Source organism: Galeopterus variegatus, unplaced genomic scaffold, assembly GCF_000696425.1.
Source record: "Galeopterus variegatus unplaced genomic scaffold, G_variegatus-3.0.2 Scaffold3725, whole genome shotgun sequence".
Lineage (NCBI taxonomy): Eukaryota > Metazoa > Chordata > Mammalia > Dermoptera > Cynocephalidae > Galeopterus > Galeopterus variegatus.
The window spans coordinates 113,893-131,163 of NW_007729836.1; the positions used below are offsets into that span (position 1 = coordinate 113,893).

Genomic DNA, 17,271 nt, shown 5'->3' on the forward strand with positions numbered 1-17,271 from the left:
CTAACAGTTTAGGTTAGATGGTGAGATGGACAAACCAAGAAGTTAGGAAGCAGCAGCCTCTTGTGGCCGACGTAAGCATTATTTACCCGATTTGGTTATGGTTATAGTGAAAAACCAGTTCCACCGAGTCTTAGCTGAACATTGAGGATTCCAGATTATTTTGAAATATCTAGAATATTCTGCAATTTATGTTCTGCCTCCCACAAACCAGTTCTAACCTGGATAGTGGAAAACAATCATCTAGTTAAAAGGGAAGTTGCTGAGTTGAAAACAGTATAAGAGATGACAGAATGCAGTAGTACCTAATTGAATCATTCTTCCTTAGTAAGAATTTTAAAAGCCTTGGAAAAGACAGAACTTTGAAGAAAGATTATCATTCAGAATATTTTAGACTTAGAAAAATTTGCTGGCATCCTTGCATTTCTATCTTTAACAGAGGCAGCCTAGTAGGAAGCAGACACGTTTTTGTCCTACGTAGTCTAAACCATTCCTGACCATGGGTGAGCAATTTTTCCCTTAGGCTTCATTTGGTCTCTTGTAAATAGAGGGGCAGAACAAATCTCAAAGGACCTTTATGCCTTATACACACTATAATGCCATGTCTATTTGGGAAGTGTTTATAAAATTTTTCCAGACCTTCAGTTTAAGTAATTTGCTAAGATCACTCAGCTGGCAAGTGTCAAAGTCATAACTTGAACTCAGGTGTTGCTCTAAGGCTTTCGTTCTTGACCCTTAACACTACAGTACTATATCCATCACTGCCATATCAGGGCAATTTCTTTCCCTGAGATGGGAGAAAGGCTGTATTAGTCCATTTTGTGTTGCTATAACAGAAATACCTGTAACTGGGTAATTTATAAAGAAAATGAAATTTATTGCTTACAGTTTCTGAGCTGGGAAGTCCATAGTCCATCTGGTGGTGGCGACAGTGATGCAGGGGTCTCACATTTTGGGATGGTGGAAGCAGAGAGAGCAGAGAGAGAGAAAGACTCTCCTCTTCTTTTAAAGCTCTCAGAACCACACCCCTGACCACCATTTTTAATCCATTCACTACTGCAATCCAATCACCTCTTCAAGGCTCCACCTTTCAATTACCATAATAGGATTTCCCACCCCCTTAATTCACGGTGGGCTGTTTCTAATACATAAAACATGGGGGACACAATTCAAACTTCAGGGAGTTTTAGGGGGACATAATTCAATCCACTACAAAGGCCATCTCTGATGACCAGATATTTTGGAAATTCTGCTGTTCCCATTGCTCTGTTTAGTACAGAGTTCTGCGAATGAACATCTTGAAGCCACAGAACTTTAAAAAGAGAGATCAGAAATCGGATTACGCTGGAATCTTATATAGATACAACTATGTACATTGCTTCTCTGTGTAGTGTTTGCTACTCTTGAAAAAGAGGGATTCAGGTCCAAGGACAAAAAAATGTTTTTAATAAACATTTATTTTTATATTTAAGATAAAGCATATACACAATTGAATGTGGAAATAACTAACTAGAAATGCTTTGGAAACTTTCCCATTTCCCCCTCAAACTCTTTTTTTAAATCTCATGAGTCTTTTTATTTGATTTTAAGAAACATGGGAAGTATAATACCATAACTAGAAATGCTTTGGAAACTTTCCCATTTCCCCCTCAAATTCTTTTTTTAAATCTCATGAGTCTTTTTATTTGATTTTAAGAAACATGGGAAGTATAATACCAAGAAAAAAAGGAACTGTAGCTTTGTACAGAAACATATAGTCTTCTCTGACTATAAGGTTTAGTTGGTGTTTTAATAACAAAACAAAACAAAAAAGAACACAAGACACAAACACTCTTCAACAGATTTACTCAAACAGCTTTGCTCGAGAAGAAAAAGGCACAGATTCAAAGGGATGACATTGATTAAGAATATAGCAAATGGGTGCTAAGTCAAAAAATGACATTTATGAACTAAGTCAGGAAAAATGAACAAAATGAACTCTTTCAAATTATCTGCCTTCATTAAAATGAACTTTTAAATTAAATTGTATAAACATATGATATAAAGTTGGTACTTCCGGAAGTATCTTTGTATATTTCCTCTATGTACAAATCTTTGTGTACAATTTCAATGTTCCTTATATATTTCCTATATACCAAACTGAACCAGGACCTTCCAACTGCATTCCCCAAGTCTCTGTGGAGATTCTCGTTAGATGATCCCAGAATATTTCTGCCAGAATAGCTGGAAAGGAGGAGGGACCAATCAAATGTAGTCATCTTCAACTGGCTCTCCATTAACATCACAATAGTGGATAAAAATTGCCACTACTCGCTGAAACACACCCTTCTTCATCTGACGCATCTCTGAAATTTCTTCTCCTATTGTTTCCATACAGATGTCTGCAGACAGCTGCCCTTTCCTTCGAGGAGCATAGATGGTGCCTTGGAAATGAGAAAGAAAAGGGGAGAAATGTATGATAATCAGAAGTGTTTGGAAAATCACTCTGATAAGCTGATCCCATGAAATGTTCCTATATACTACAATATAATGTAACTGATGTATGAATAGCTCATGGAATGGGTCACCATCAGTTTAGTTTTATACCATGTTTGGTGCCTAAGACAGCATGCCTAATTAAAAGCCCAAGTAAAAATAATGCACCAGAGAGGTAAGTGAATATACGTGTACATATAGTTCATAAAATTCATTTACTCTTAAAATATTTTTTAAAGACTTTGGCTACAAATGAATTTAAGTGTGCTAACACAGAAACTATATTCAAAAGTTTCCTCCAATATTTCTACACCTAAATCATGAGTCTCCACATGATAATAATAAGCTCATAAGTAGCAGAATAATCAGTATAACTGGAGCAATTTTAAAATAATATAGTTGATAAATTCTTCAATAAAGAGTAACAAGATTACAAATATTTATGTAACACAGAAACCTAGTAGGAAAATCTATCTGAAGAAATCCTTCCACCAGCCTTCAAATATCCCCAGTAAGTCCACTCACTGATCATCTACTGTACAAATTCAGAGCTGTTTCAGGCTGTAAGAGGAAAAAATAAAAACATATATATGGGAAATCATATAAAAGCTGCACTGCTCCTAACTCAAACAAAATATTAAGTATCTAACACAGGATATACTCAAACTAGGGAATACAAGTCAAGTCAGGTCATAATTACTTTCTTCGTCATCTTCAAAATCATATCGGGCAAAGCTGTTGGGCTCCGCTGCCCGTAGTGACCTCAGCCAAGGGAAGTCAGAAATCATGGAATATGGAGCTCCATCCACAACACCTAAAATAAGAAGACAGATGTAACAGTGCAACTGGTATGCAAGTGCTGACTTGGCCAACTTCTGTAGTATTTTCTAAGCAGAATGTAAAATACAAAATAAAGATAGTGAGCCAGGTGCCCTCAAGTCATTTCTAATTCTCAAACCACAGTAATTTTCAATTTTCATCTACTTTTTGTGTTTCTACACTGCCTCTGATTATGCTAGGGATGGTAAAGACTCATACAGGCAGAGCAACATTTATCTGGTCCTTGCTTTTTCAAGTATTCAAATCACCTATTATTTTGGTGAATTTTAAGACTTCCACTCATATCTTCCCTAAAGCATGTCCCTCCACCTAGTTAACAGCTATTTAGCTTTATAACCATTTATAAATACCTTCTAAAGTATAGATTTCTCTTCCCCAGGGATACTTGGGGTACTTCTTTAAGTCTTCTTCACTTCGAGTGGCTTCGGGGAAGAATTCATACTTAATGAGCTCTCTGGAGGAAACAGGAAAAATTAAATAAAAATTACAAAACTGGAAATAATGTTTAGGGTGTAGGGTAGAAAAGAACTGACAAAACTGTCTCAGGTCCAGATTCTACTGAAGATCTCCAATAAATTATTACATATCTAACAGAAGTAAGGATACACTCAAACTAGAGAATACAAGTTGTCAGGTCAAAATTACTTCCTTCACTACCTTCAAAATCATATCAAGGAAAGAAAGCAAGCCACTCTCTAAGCAAATATGTCCTGTATAGAAGGTGGTTAATATATTATTTATATAACAAATACATAAAAAGTCCAATTTTCTGATAACATAAAACATCATGGTCTTAAGATCTTCTTTAACTTAATCTCTTTTCCATGCCCCAAGGCTAAAGAAACAAAGTCAAATGTACACGTACAGTCTGTTCTTATAATTTTCCTCTAAGACCGAAAATAAAAAGTTGCAAATACACATGGCTTTTTAGTTTTAAGCCTTCATTTATCTCAGTTTTTCACATGTTAATTTCCTGATAAGCCTGTCTGAAAAGCTCAGATGGAATCACTTAAAATAAAAAAAAAAATGGGTATTCACTTCTGGGAGACCCCGCTATAAGATATGACTGAAAAGGCCTTTAGGGGCCACAGAGTTACTTACTGATTGATGTTTGCTATGGTGTCCATCCAGCTGCGAATGCGCACCTTGTTCCGAACGTTGGGAGGGTTACTAAATTCGTGGATAATACAGATGTGATAGGGGTAGGGGCCACTAAACAGCTTCTGCTCCAAGGTCAGTGTGTCCACCTGTGAAAGACATCAGAAAGAAGTCTTTGGACCAAGAAAGAGAAAGCTTTAGAAATCTATACCCTAGAGCTTGAACAATCTTCCCTTGGGCCTCCAGTTTTGAAAATTTTGGCTGATTTAAAAATCAAATAGTCACAGTCAGCCCTGAACACAGACAGCTTGTCATGCTGAGCGTTAAGACTTAGCAAATTCTTCTGCTGAGCAAACTCAGTGATTTATCTCTCTCTGTTATACAAGGGTACTTCCAAAAGTTTGTAAAAAAAAAAAAAAAAAAATTCATGGAATGATTTGTATTATCTTTTAATTCTTTTTTTTTTTTTTTTTAAACGAACTTTTGGAAGTACCCTTGTATAAATGCTCATTAAACCAGATAATCCCGATTCAGGTAACTGATCTCAGTCAACTCAGAATCCACTTCTGAGTATGTCCTTTATAGGTTTAGGTACTGACTGCATTACAGAACTGTGAATGTTAGTATCATATACCCCATTCAAACTGGACTACTGCCCATTCTTAAAGACAGATACATTTTCTTCTCCTTGTAGCCTTGTTAACTTTTTTTTCTCATGTAATACCCTCCTCCCTAACTTCTAGTTATGAAATACAACTTTTAGTGGCATACATATTTATTTCTTTTTTGGGAAGGCAAACTTCTTGAGGGAAGGATAATTTGGTGTGTATTTTTCAGCACCCAGTCACCCCATTCAAACTGGACTACTGCCCATTCTTAAAGACAGATACATTTTCTTCTCCTTGTAGCCTTGTTAACTTTTTTTCTCATGTAATACCCTCCTCCCTAACTTCTAGTTATGAAATACAACTTTTAGTGGCATACATATTTATTTCGTTTTTGGGAAGGCAAACTTCTTGAGGGAAGGATAATTTGGTGTGTATTTTTCAGCACCCAGTAAATTTTGAGTGTTGAGACACTCAACTATTTGTTTGTTGAACTGACTCTTTTGGGGCCAAGTTCACACACTGACTGCAAGGGCTGTTTAATATTTTCATGTAATCTGCTACAAGTCAGAAAACCAGAATTTCAATCAGGCAGTCTGAAACCAGAGCCTGTGCTCTTAACCACAGTTTTCAAAAAGTAAAAACACTTGCTGAATAACAACTGCCCTCATCATATAACTTGCTAAAAACTTATAAAAATCTAGTAGAGAAGCACTGATGAAGAAGACTGGAAAGATAGTGCAGCTTGGTTAAAAGAACGCTGTAAAATCTTTGAAGAATCATTACGGGGGGTTGAACAAATATATAAATGCCAAGGCCAGAAGGTTGAAGACTAAACAAAACAAAACAAAAAATATCACCTCAGTAAGTGTACCATCAGAAAGGAGCAGAGTTCATTACCTGCTGCATTGGGCGTAGATAGATGATGCGATTTCTCTCAGGAGGCATCCTTAGTATCTGGTCTAGTACCTGATCCATATTCAATTTCTTGCATTGTGCATAGTCAAATCGGTTTACAATTGGTGCATTTTCTACTTTTAAATGTTTCAGTACCCTGCACCTAGTAGCTACAAAATAAAAACAACAAAAAGCTCTATAAAGAATTTTTACAAAATAATAGAGCAATGTATAGCTCTTTGAAGTCATCTTCAGAGGACTGGCCCAACTTTTACGAGCCAAAATACTGCAGCTTTAAACATCTTTAACAAAAGTCAAGTATTTATCATAAAGTACAAATGACAGTTAATGAAAGGATTTGAAAATATGATTTGGTTCAGTTCAAAAGGAGGTTGTCACCCTTGTGCTAGAAGGGATGTTAACGTGCACTTTTTTATCTAAGATTTTTACTGTCCAGGAAACCAAGTCGTAGAAAATGACTTCCAAACCTGTTTAGGAAATATTTGTTGAAAAAAATAAATGATAACTATTATATTATATAATTTTATGGTTAACAGTCAAATCTGGACTAATTCATATATATTATCTTAAAGTCACTCACAGGAAACGAGCAGATTTGATTTTAATTCCTATCATAGGAACTTAAAAGCAGAACTTAAAAAAGAAGACCCAGAAATATTTGGATACTTTGGTCTAAAGCTATTCAATCCAATATGGTAGCCACTAGCCACCTGTAGCTATAAACTAAAATATAATAATATAACAATTCAATTCCTCAGGCACTAGCCACAATTCAAGTGTTCAACAGTCACATGTATAGTGGTTATCATATTGAACAATGCAGATAAAGAAATTTCTACCACTGCAGAAAGTTCTAGTGAAAAAAGCTGGTCTAAAACATGATTAAATAACCTTCCTGTTTAAAACATGAGTCACAGAGAAAAGTCATTGTAATATAATAAGCACATTTAACTGCACTAGTACACCAACTTCAGAAAAATACTCTTCCTTTTTTTAATCTCAAATTTCAATCTGCTCCAATTTTTATCGCAGATTTCAACCTGGTCCAATTCAAGAGGCAGGATGAAATTATAAAATTATTTATAATGATAAGAGAGAGGAAGAGATTACAAAATCATAAGGCTGATTTGTCTGATCTTTTTAACATTTTATAAAGACAACTTCTGTAGCACCCTTGACCTAAATGTCATCATCTTCCTGAGCAATCTCGCCCCATAACTAACTTTGCTGTTTAAACACTGAGCAAGTCTCCTGCCTTTCAGGCTTATTTTCTATTTCTGTGACAAGCAGAAGAAGGGAAATTGGTGTGGAGGACAGGAAGGGAGGAAAGAGGGAGATGACTACATGGCTATAAGAATCCAATGGTTCTCTGTTGTAAAACCAGACACGGCTGAAGTCAGTTCTAATCTCATTTAGTCATCTCATTTGCCGTTAAGTTATAGTCAGCTGGTCTCGAGGGACTCATCTAAGATCCTCTGATAAGCAGAGCTAAATAATTTGCTTTAAAGACAGAAGGCTGGGCCTTGGGCCATGTAATGTACCACTAGGTTAGAAAAGATATGGGGAGACTCCTCAGAGTCACGTGCCGAGGTGAAAACCAGTCTGATTCTCAGAGTTCAGAGTAGAGAAAAGAATGAGATGCCAGCCAGTAGAGTCTGAAGGTTAGAGATGCTCAGTCAGAGAGTGGACTGCTGACAAAATGGAAGTTCTTACAGTGCTGCTGTATGGCTAGGGTTAGCAACCCTGCTATGACGATCTCTGAGCTTTTGAAGAGACCGTGTTTTCTGTTTTAGGAGGAAACTCCAATAGGAGATAGTGATTTATCAGATGTTTTAGAACCAAACTCCTCACTGGATGGGATGGAGAAAAATACTACCTCTTCAGAGTGAACATAGGGTCCCCAGGGTCTGGAGTTTTGTAGAATTCAGGGGAGAGGTAGTGTTTGAATCTCAGTTTTATCTCTCCTTTCTGGGATTCTCCTAGTTTATGACAGAATGTTTGGTAAGCACCTTTTAATGGGATTTCTTTATTTTGTTTACTACAATTTTTTTTTTTTTAAAGATGACCAGTAAGGGGATCTTAACCCTTGGCTTGGTGTTGTCAGCACCACACTCTCCTCCGTGAGCCACGGGTTGGCTCTGTTTACTACTAATACTGAAGGAGAAGTACAAAGAAAAGAAAACCCCTTAATATTTTTTTGCAATACTAATATAATACAAATTAACATTTACTAGGTGTTTTCTAGAGGTCAGACTCTGTACTCTGTGTGCATGTGTTTGTGTATGTATATATACATATACATACACACACAAACATACAAATCATTAAGTTTAACTTTCACAAATGCTTTGTTAAGCATAATTATGCACATTTTACAAACTGAAGAAAATGAACACAGAACATATAACTTGCACAAAGCAAGGGACAAGTCAGATGTTCATAATTTTACATGGATGGATATAAAAAATATAATTTTGAGTGAAAAAGGAAAAATAAACAGATCATGTACAGGACATACTGCCTATCTAAAATTTTAAAAGCTCACACAAAACAATACGCTATATTTGAGATAAGACACATATATAAGTAAAGGCAAGAAAGGTGCACTGAAGGACATATATTAAATACATGAGTATAGATGGTGGGAGCAGATGGTTTTAGTAATGAGGAACAAATAGGACTAAAAAGAAAAGTGTGGCTTGGACTAATTCTGAGTGCCACAAATTAAGACTATGATTGATCATCTCAATCAAATACTGGACAGTTAGCACTTATGAATGAGTCACCACTCCCTTCAAAAAACATTTACACATAAAACATGTAGAAATCACACAGCTAGTAAATGGCTGAGCCAGGATTCAAGCTAAGGTCTATTTGACTTGAAAGCCCATACACAGTTAATCCACTCAGCCAGATCAGGTAGCAATTATCTTTTGGAGGAGAGGCTATTTTGAAAGATGAACTAAGTTTCTGCACATGGACCCTCACAAGAACTACAGGACAAAGACAGAATTAAAGATAATACAACACAATGTTTCCTTTTAAAAAAATAATACAGTAATATTACTGTAGTTTTTCAGAGTTCTTTAAACTCATTCATGATGCTTTTGTATAACATGGGCCTAAATACATACCATGGATGAACATCATCTTGGGACAGTCTTTTAGCACTAGATCTGTGATTCCACAATTGGTCATAGTGACTCCAACAAGATTTTTGGATTTTAATACAAGAACCTACAGGAGAAAAATTAAGAAGTTACATGTGAGTGTATCTTTCTATTCTTTTTCTTTTTATCTAAGCTTAAAAGTTTTCACTGGTACAATTGAGAACCAGTTGTTACCAATTTGTTCTCTTCAGGACAAAGAAATTATATGAAGTTAGAAATTTTAGTCGCTTTGTATTCTTCAAGAACTGAGCTAGACTGTGAAAGGTAAGTGAGAGTTTTTTCCTTTACCTGCACATGGTCATCCTCGATCACAGGATCACTGGTACTGGTGGACTTGTCTGCCGTCCGCTTCCGTTTTATGGCATGACGTGGCTTTGTTTTGGCAACCTCTAGAAAAGGCAAAAGGAAAATCCAAATTTTAGCCTTGCTTTCTTTCCTTCAACAGAACACATTCAATTGCATATGTATAAACTCCATGAAAGCAATTCTCAAATCTACAGCTCAGTTCCCAATGGAATACAGTTAGACTGGTATTCACCCTCTATTACCTCAAATATCTACATAAAATATAACATCCCTTTCAAACCTGAGCCATTCCAACAACTAATCAACATTCCCATTTCTAGTCTCTCTGATTCACTCCACCCTAAATACTACTGGTAGATTAAATTCACGACCTTCCTGCTGAAAAACTAAATTACTGACTGCTGCTTAGTGAATACATTTCAATGCCTGAGATTTGAAGTATGCTTTAATTCCACTTGTTCTTCATTTTATTCCACACCATATCCTAGTAATCTTCACTTGCCAATGCCTCTGAAGCCATTAATCACTGTAGCTGTGTCTGCCCAGAGCACCTTTTCTTTCCTTTTTGTCTTTTTTTACTGACTGGTAACGGGATCACAACCCTTGGTGTCGCGCCCGTACCGGGGACCGGCAACGGGATCGCAACCCTTGGTGTTGCGCCCGCACCGCGCTCAGCCAGTGAGCAGGAACCAGTCTCCACATGGGATCCGAACCCTTGGCGGGAGCACCGCCGCGCTCCCAAGCGGCGCACTCTCCAGTGCGCCACCAGGCCGGCCCCAGAGCACCTTTACTGACTTCACTTTTTGAAACAGTATCCTTCCCTGAAGGGTCCAGCTCAAACACCATTTATTCTCACAAATCACCCTGGATCCCTAAACATTATCTATTGTTCTGTAGTTCTCTGTATACTTGTTTTGTCCCAGCATTTAAACTGAAAGCTCCTTGAAGGCAGCAACACTGTCTTATTTCATCTTTGTTTCAATGTCAGCCACTAGCAATGAGCTATACCATTTATTGAATGAACTAACCAGCACTCAACATTTACAGACTGAATGAATGCATCACACGTATATAAATAAAATAAGAAATATTTACTGAGCGCTTACTGTGTGTCAGTCACCATTCCAAGGGTTTTACTTGTATTAACACATTTAATTCTTATAACAGTCCTCTGAGATGGATTTATTATTCTCCTCATTTTACATATTAAGAAACTGAGGCATGGAAAGGTAAAACAGCTTGCCAAGGTGTTAAGTGGGAACCAGGAGTCAAACCCAGGCAATCTGTCACCAGTCACTATGCTAGAAAACCTGCAATCTTTTATCTGTCAAACCCTGGTTAGTAAGGCCTTAACTCATTTACTAGTATTGTTCTGAAATATATATAAACACATAAAAGCAAATATTCTGATTTTATTTAAGAACAAGTTCTAAATTCATATCTAAAACAATGAGCACACATATAACCTATTTTAAGAAAAGACATTGAAAGTCATTGTCCTCATTTTGGACAAAATCATATTGTAGCAGACCATACACTGAATGAACTACAGTTGACCTTCATGAATTAAATTCTCACCACACTGCTCTTTCAGATACTACTGCTAATTACAAACATTCCACTCGGTAATTCCACAAAAGATTACAAAGAAAGCTAGGGAAATGAGATGCACATACTGCAAATTCCCAAAGGCTTGGGCTTACATGAGAACTCTAGAGATCTAGTCCAAATGGTTTCTTACACACCAGAACCCTTTTCTCCACCATTTGAAATCTTTCTGAAATTCTACCATGCAAAACCATTGAAAACAGCTGCTTTGGTTGAAGGCAAAAAGGGAACTCAAGGGTTTTACCCATTAAACTTCCTCCAAAGGACCCTGAAAACAAGCAAAATCCTGGTGTTCCAGAAAAAAATGAAAACTCTATTGATCCAGGCAATCCAAAATGGGCCTTCTTCCACAGTATCATGCAAAACTTAATTATCTTCTTTGACAAGAAACCTTTCAAAGACAGCACTTTCACCTGACAGCCCAAATTCATACACCTGTTAAACTTCTAAAGGTCCTGGTTCTCTCTCCCAGTACCACAAAAATGAAAACAAACAGAAAATAGGTGTTTCCACTCCTCCATGATAGTGTTCTAATAAGGTTTTCTATTAGCATTCTCCCTTTTCCATCTGATTTTCAAACATCTCACCTCCCTGGATTGCTCTCTCCCCTCCCCTTTAATTGATCAGAATATGGGGTTCAAAGTTAAGTTTCCTTCTCTTCGGAGTGCCTAAATTGGTGGTTTATGTTTTCTAAGAAAAGTTATAAAATGAAGTCACACTTTATATGTAGATGACCTTGAAAAACAAAGGGTTCCCAACGTATACGGAAAACAGTTTGTTGTATTTGCTGTTATTCTCTTATGCCTCCCTCCCTGTTTAGGAACAATTAATTTTGTTTAGGGACAATCATCAACATACCTCATATGATGGTTTCTACACTTACTGAGTTCACAATTATTCACTGAGCCCCATACCATGTGTAAGACATGGTGCTAGAAGCTGGGAATATAATGGTGAACAAGGAGACACTGTCCCTGCCCTCATGGAGCTCATAGTCTACTGGAAAGACAGACAGTAAAACACAGGATTACAATACAGTGTGGTGGTTCACATTTAGTGCTGAAGATGCTACAAACAGAGAAAAGCAGACCAATTCAGTCTTGAGGTGTCAGGGAAAGAATTTAACATTTATGAAACTATATTAATCTTAAATGCTATCCTTTGACAACCCCCCTTTTTGATATTTACTTTATAAATTATTATACAGTGAGGACAAAAGAACTTACAGGTATTTATTCCCAAAACAGAAATTCACAAAACAAATAATTACATTAGCTTCTAACATAGTTTAATACTCCACAAGGCCACAAATTAAAAACCAAATAAAAAAGTTCAGATATATATTTTTTTTACCTGATTAAAAAAAAAAAATCTTAACAATCAAGTTTGTCTCTGTGTTAGTTTGGATCTGTCTCCTTAAAACTTTTAAAGCAGGATGGCCAATAGGTATCAACAACATTCTAGATTAAAAATAATTTTGTAAGCCACCTAAATAACTTGTTCTTTCTAAAAGGGACCTGAATAATATAAAAATCAGTACTTTGACCTTTCCCCAGAAAAACTGTTTTTGAAAGTAAATAGACAGCTGTATGGTGTTTTAAAAAATTAGGAAATAATTTACATATTGAAAATGCATTACTTAAAGACATTAGAAGTCTTCTCAAATTGAAAAAAATCACAAAATAGATGTAATAGTAAAAAACACTACATAAATGAGATTTTCTTTTTTTAAAATTTAGGGAATTACTTAACCTAAAATAAAGTTCTAGTCATGAAACAAGTCAGAATGAAATGGTAAAGGGGAAAAGCAGAACACAAGACAAGATACAAAAATGTCAAAACCCCAACAGTTAATATCAAGGATCTATATTAAAAACAACAAAAAACTATAAAATTTTAGCAATAGGCATGAGACAAATATAATGGGAGACACAATATGCCCTAAATAGGAAGAACCAGTGCTGTAAAAATGAGTTTCTCAGTTATCAATTTAGTGCAATTCCAAACAAACCAAGAAGACTTGCTTCCGGAACTTAACAAAATTATTATAAAGTTCATCTATAAAAATGACAAATATATGACCAGGCAAGGAAATTTTTAAAAAGAATAATGAAAAAGGACAGAATACTGGAACAGAATAGAATGCCCAGAGATAAAGCTAAGTATATCTAAGAATTCAGTACGTGATAAAAGATCATTTCAAAATGATGGCATGTGAATAGAGATGAAAAAAATAGTACTGAAACAACTTGGTGACGATTGGAAATTAAAAAAAATAAAGTTAGTTCCCACAGATTAAAATAAAACTACTACTGGACTAAAGAACTATAAACTAAAATAAATAGATGAATAAAAGAATGAGAAGATGTGAACATTTATCTGCACAAGTGTAAGGAAGGCCTTTTACAGTAGAAAAATAAAAAAATCATAAAGGAGAACATGTAGATCTGACTTTACAAATATGAAAAACCATGCAACAAAAGGTGTCACAGTGGAGAGTTACTATCAAATGGGTAAAGAATTTCAATTTGGGATGATGAAAAGGTTCAGACGGATGGTGGTGACACTTACACAACAATGTGAATGTAAATAATGTCACTAAATTGTATACTTTAAAATGGTAAATTTTATGTTATATATATTTTACCACAATTAAAGAAAAAAAGATATAAAACATTCAAAATTCAGCCTGGGAAAAGTATTTTCATCATATGGCAGAACCAGTGTTTGCAAAGTATAACAAAATCTTCAAATAAAATTCATATATTTTAATATGAGTTTATGTTACTATGATGATTAGCACACAATTAATTAAGGTCTCGTTTATCTTATGAAAGCTTATTTTTGTTAGTTTAACTCCATACGATTCAAACAGCTCTATTTAGTATATAAAAAAAGCACTGACTTTGCCTATGTTCTGGGGCTGATTCTAAGGTTTTAAAATAGAGGGATACTTGGAAAAAATTAAAATACATTATAACTCACTGACAGGTGTTAATGATTTAATAAAGGCAAGAGAGACTGCTTAAAAATAAGGTCAGAAATAGAAAAAGAATTATGATTGAGAAATGTGCTTACCCCCACTCAACCCAATGCCTTGGCATATACATTGTAAATATTAATGAAATTAAATACACATATATGTTCTATCTTCACCAAAATAATTCTCAAACTAGTTACTTACCTGCTAATCTCCTGGCAAACCTAACTGGAAGCAAAACTAGATTTCAGAAAAAAATTACTAAGTATTGCAGAAGCAGCTAAAGGGGTATACCCAGGAAGCTGCACTGAGATCTGTTCCCCCAGCCGTACAGGTCCTTGACCTTTTGGCTAAGGTTTAAAACTTTCCTAAGTTCAGACTTCCCTAAGTGTGGGATGGGAGCAAAGTTCATCTACTGGGGCTTAGCCATCAGAATCAGTGTTGTATTTAAGGTAAATATACACAGATATAAGGCTGAAATATTTGAGTTTTCTGGGTTGGATGTTTTACAAACTGTTTTACATCCCCACCCACCGAATCATTGCTAAAAATTCATTCAAAATCTGTATGATCCGCAGAACACCAAAATAGAATTTAATTTGCCAAACTGCCTTTTTATAAAACTCATGGAACAAGTTCCTGCTTTTCTCCAGCCCTACCCTGCAGTTGCTAATCCTGGGAGCATTGTCATACCTGACTCAGATACCAGCGGTACATGGGACAGTCTGCTCCTGGCCCTGGTTAGGGGCCTCCGAGGGTAGTCTTCATTAGACTGCACGTCACAACTCTCAGGATGGGAGCTCCCCCTCCTGTCCTCACCTGTAGCCCCAGAGCCACTCCCATTAGTCCTTTCATCATGTGCTGGGCCTGAAGACCCCCCTTGTGGCAGAGTCCTAAAGGAAAAGGCGGATCTCGTACCATCCGGGCCATTCACAACACAGGCTCGGCTGGTTGAAGGACGTTCCTCATCAGAACACCTGCTAGTTCTCCTTTGGGATTCCTGGGGCCTGTGACAGCAGCATCTGGGACAGACAGAGCTCTCTGCATCTCCCTCCTCCATGGCCTCAGAGTCCTCTGACCCACCGGGGGAGCAGACACACTGCCTGGACACATCCACTTCTGTAGGGCTAGGCTCGGAAGAGCCGCCGCTGTTCACCGTCCTTACAAAGTCGGGGCTTTGAGAAGCAGTGCTGTGTGAGCTGGAGTTTCCCACTGTGCTGGTGGTGGTGCTGCTGCAGCTGGGATAAACATCCTTGTTTTTTTTCTTTTCAGGAATATCCCTAGCTGCTTTCATATCGGCTTTGATCTGCTCACTGGTGACCTGACAGCCTTTCTCACAGCTGCTTTCCTCGAGGGGAAACTGCTTCGACTGGCCCATCTGATGGGAGTTGTACCTCTTTCGAAGTGGAGTCTTGCCTTTTCCACTTACTGCTTATAGAAAAAGAAGAATGGCCCGAGGAAAAGAAAAGATTTCAGTACAAATTCTGGACAAAAGGCAAGAGTAAATTTGGAACAGGAAACAATGTACACTAATTTTCCTAAAGTATAAATGATCACTAAGATGCTCAAAAATTCTCTATGGTTCCCTCGTGTCTACCCAGTTTATACTCCTTGGCTCAGCCTTCAAGGCTCTCCATAGTCTGATTCTAAATTATCTTTCCATTTTGTCCCCTCTACATACACTCTACACTCCAGCCCACACTTTTCTCTCAGTATACCTGCTTTACCACCTCAGGGCCTTTGTTCTCACCAATCAATCAGCCGTAGACCTCTGTTCAATCTCTTCTGCACACGCCCCCCCTCTCCCCAAGCCACTGTAATATATACCCTGTTATCTATGTTTTTATCCTGCCTCTTCAACCAACCAGAGGTTCCATAAAGAGAGAAAGATCATGACTCATTCATCTCTATATCCCTCACAGCGACTCACAGTTCCTGCGGCACAGTAAGGCTCAATGAGTATTTAAAGAAATAAGGTTTTGTCTGGCCAACAGAGGATCTAGTTGTTATATTTAGAAACTGAACTTTCTGGGAAACATTAGGTTAGTCAGCTGGTCACATAACTTTTCCTAAATTTCTATTTCCACAAAGGCTCTTTTCAACCACACTTATAAAGTTATCTAAATTTCTTAAGAGGAATAAAATAAAAGTGGAATAATCAGTCAACAATTAGTAAATTATTCCAAGCCCAACGAACTGAGCTTTCCATATACAAAAGTGTATATATATTTCAGGTGCAGTGTTAAATGTATAATAAACATTCAAACATGTTAACGTGTAAGGGTACCCAAGGAAAAACGAGTGAACAATTAAAAAAAAATTCATCCTTTGCTAAAATTGGTAGGCATATGGTTCTGAGTAATGAAAGGGAAGGAAAGACAAAAAGTATGAACCTAAAAGTTAAGAGAATTAGTTTCTTGGTGAGACAAATGGCAGAAGGCTGTTGCCCAGATATAAAGGGAGGCAAGGGATTATAAAGACATACTTTAAGGCTCCCTCAAGCACTAAACTAGCCACCGATATTGATTAAGCACAACTGGACAGATATCAGTTGGGCAATGGTTGTTTCTTCATTGCTCTGGATGACTCAGTAGCCACCCTTTAGACAAGGCACAGGCCTCTCACTAATCCCTGATACCCTGATGTCACAACTACCTCAAGCCTCCACTGTGGGACTCACAATCCTTACTAATTCTCTTCCCTAAGCCCTCATTCCACAACATTTTTGTTGTGCTACACTTGCCCTCGATAGCACCACCCAGATTCCCCTCTTAACTGGACTATTGCCTTTCTTGTTCTTGTCCCACTTCATTAGGAATATGTTAACTGCACAAGTTGCAGTAGGAGTACATTATATACAGGCCAAGTGTGTGAGTTCTGATAGTTAACTCTCACTAATATGTCAGAGTAAGACATAATCTCTCACCTGACAATTCCCTGGACTGTACTGACTCTCCAGTTTTTTCTTCACGTTCAGAGTAACGCCGAGCACCATTCTTAGGAATCCAGACTTCTTGGAGTTCTAGACTGTCTTCTTCATCATCACTCTCTGAATCATGAACAGTAATTGGGGTTGGTTTTACTACACGCTGAAGACCACTGGGTCCTAAAACAAAAAGCATGGGCCTAACAGTTACCCTTTGCCCAAGAAAGGCTCTCCTGCAAAGTACTTTTTCCAGGGATCTGGGATCACAGAGATGCTTTTTTGGCTCTGTGTAGCCTACCTTACCATTCATTTGAATGGAATACATACTTGGATGACATACTGTGAAAG

At 37.0% G+C, this 17,271-nt stretch overlaps 1 protein-coding gene across 6 annotated transcripts in view; it reads right to left on the minus strand.

The window, feature by feature from the left end:
- Positions 1–1,436: 1,436 nt before the first annotated feature.
- Positions 1,437–17,271, minus strand: part of FBXO38 (F-box protein 38) — a 56,558-nt gene continuing 40,723 nt past the window's right edge. The window contains exons 14-23 of one of the 6 annotated variants that reach the window (XM_008585812.1): positions 16,924–17,103; positions 14,916–15,428; positions 9,392–9,492; positions 9,068–9,170; positions 5,916–6,082; positions 4,414–4,559; positions 3,663–3,766; positions 3,173–3,286; positions 1,714–2,420; positions 1,437–1,607 (exon numbers count right to left, since the gene is read on the minus strand). In XM_008585812.1, the coding sequence (XP_008584034.1) occupies positions 2,242–2,420; positions 3,173–3,286; positions 3,663–3,766; positions 4,414–4,559; positions 5,916–6,082; positions 9,068–9,170; positions 9,392–9,492; positions 14,916–15,428; positions 16,924–17,103 (1,607 nt within the window). In that variant the 3' untranslated portion in view covers positions 1,437–1,607; positions 1,714–2,241. Of the gene's footprint in view, positions 1,608–1,713; positions 2,421–3,172; positions 3,287–3,662; positions 3,767–4,413; positions 4,560–5,915; positions 6,083–9,067; positions 9,171–9,391; positions 9,493–14,690; positions 15,429–16,923; positions 17,104–17,271 lie in introns of those variants that run through there. The other 5 variants (XM_008585811.1, XM_008585808.1, XM_008585810.1 and 2 more) reach the window with 5 other exon arrangements.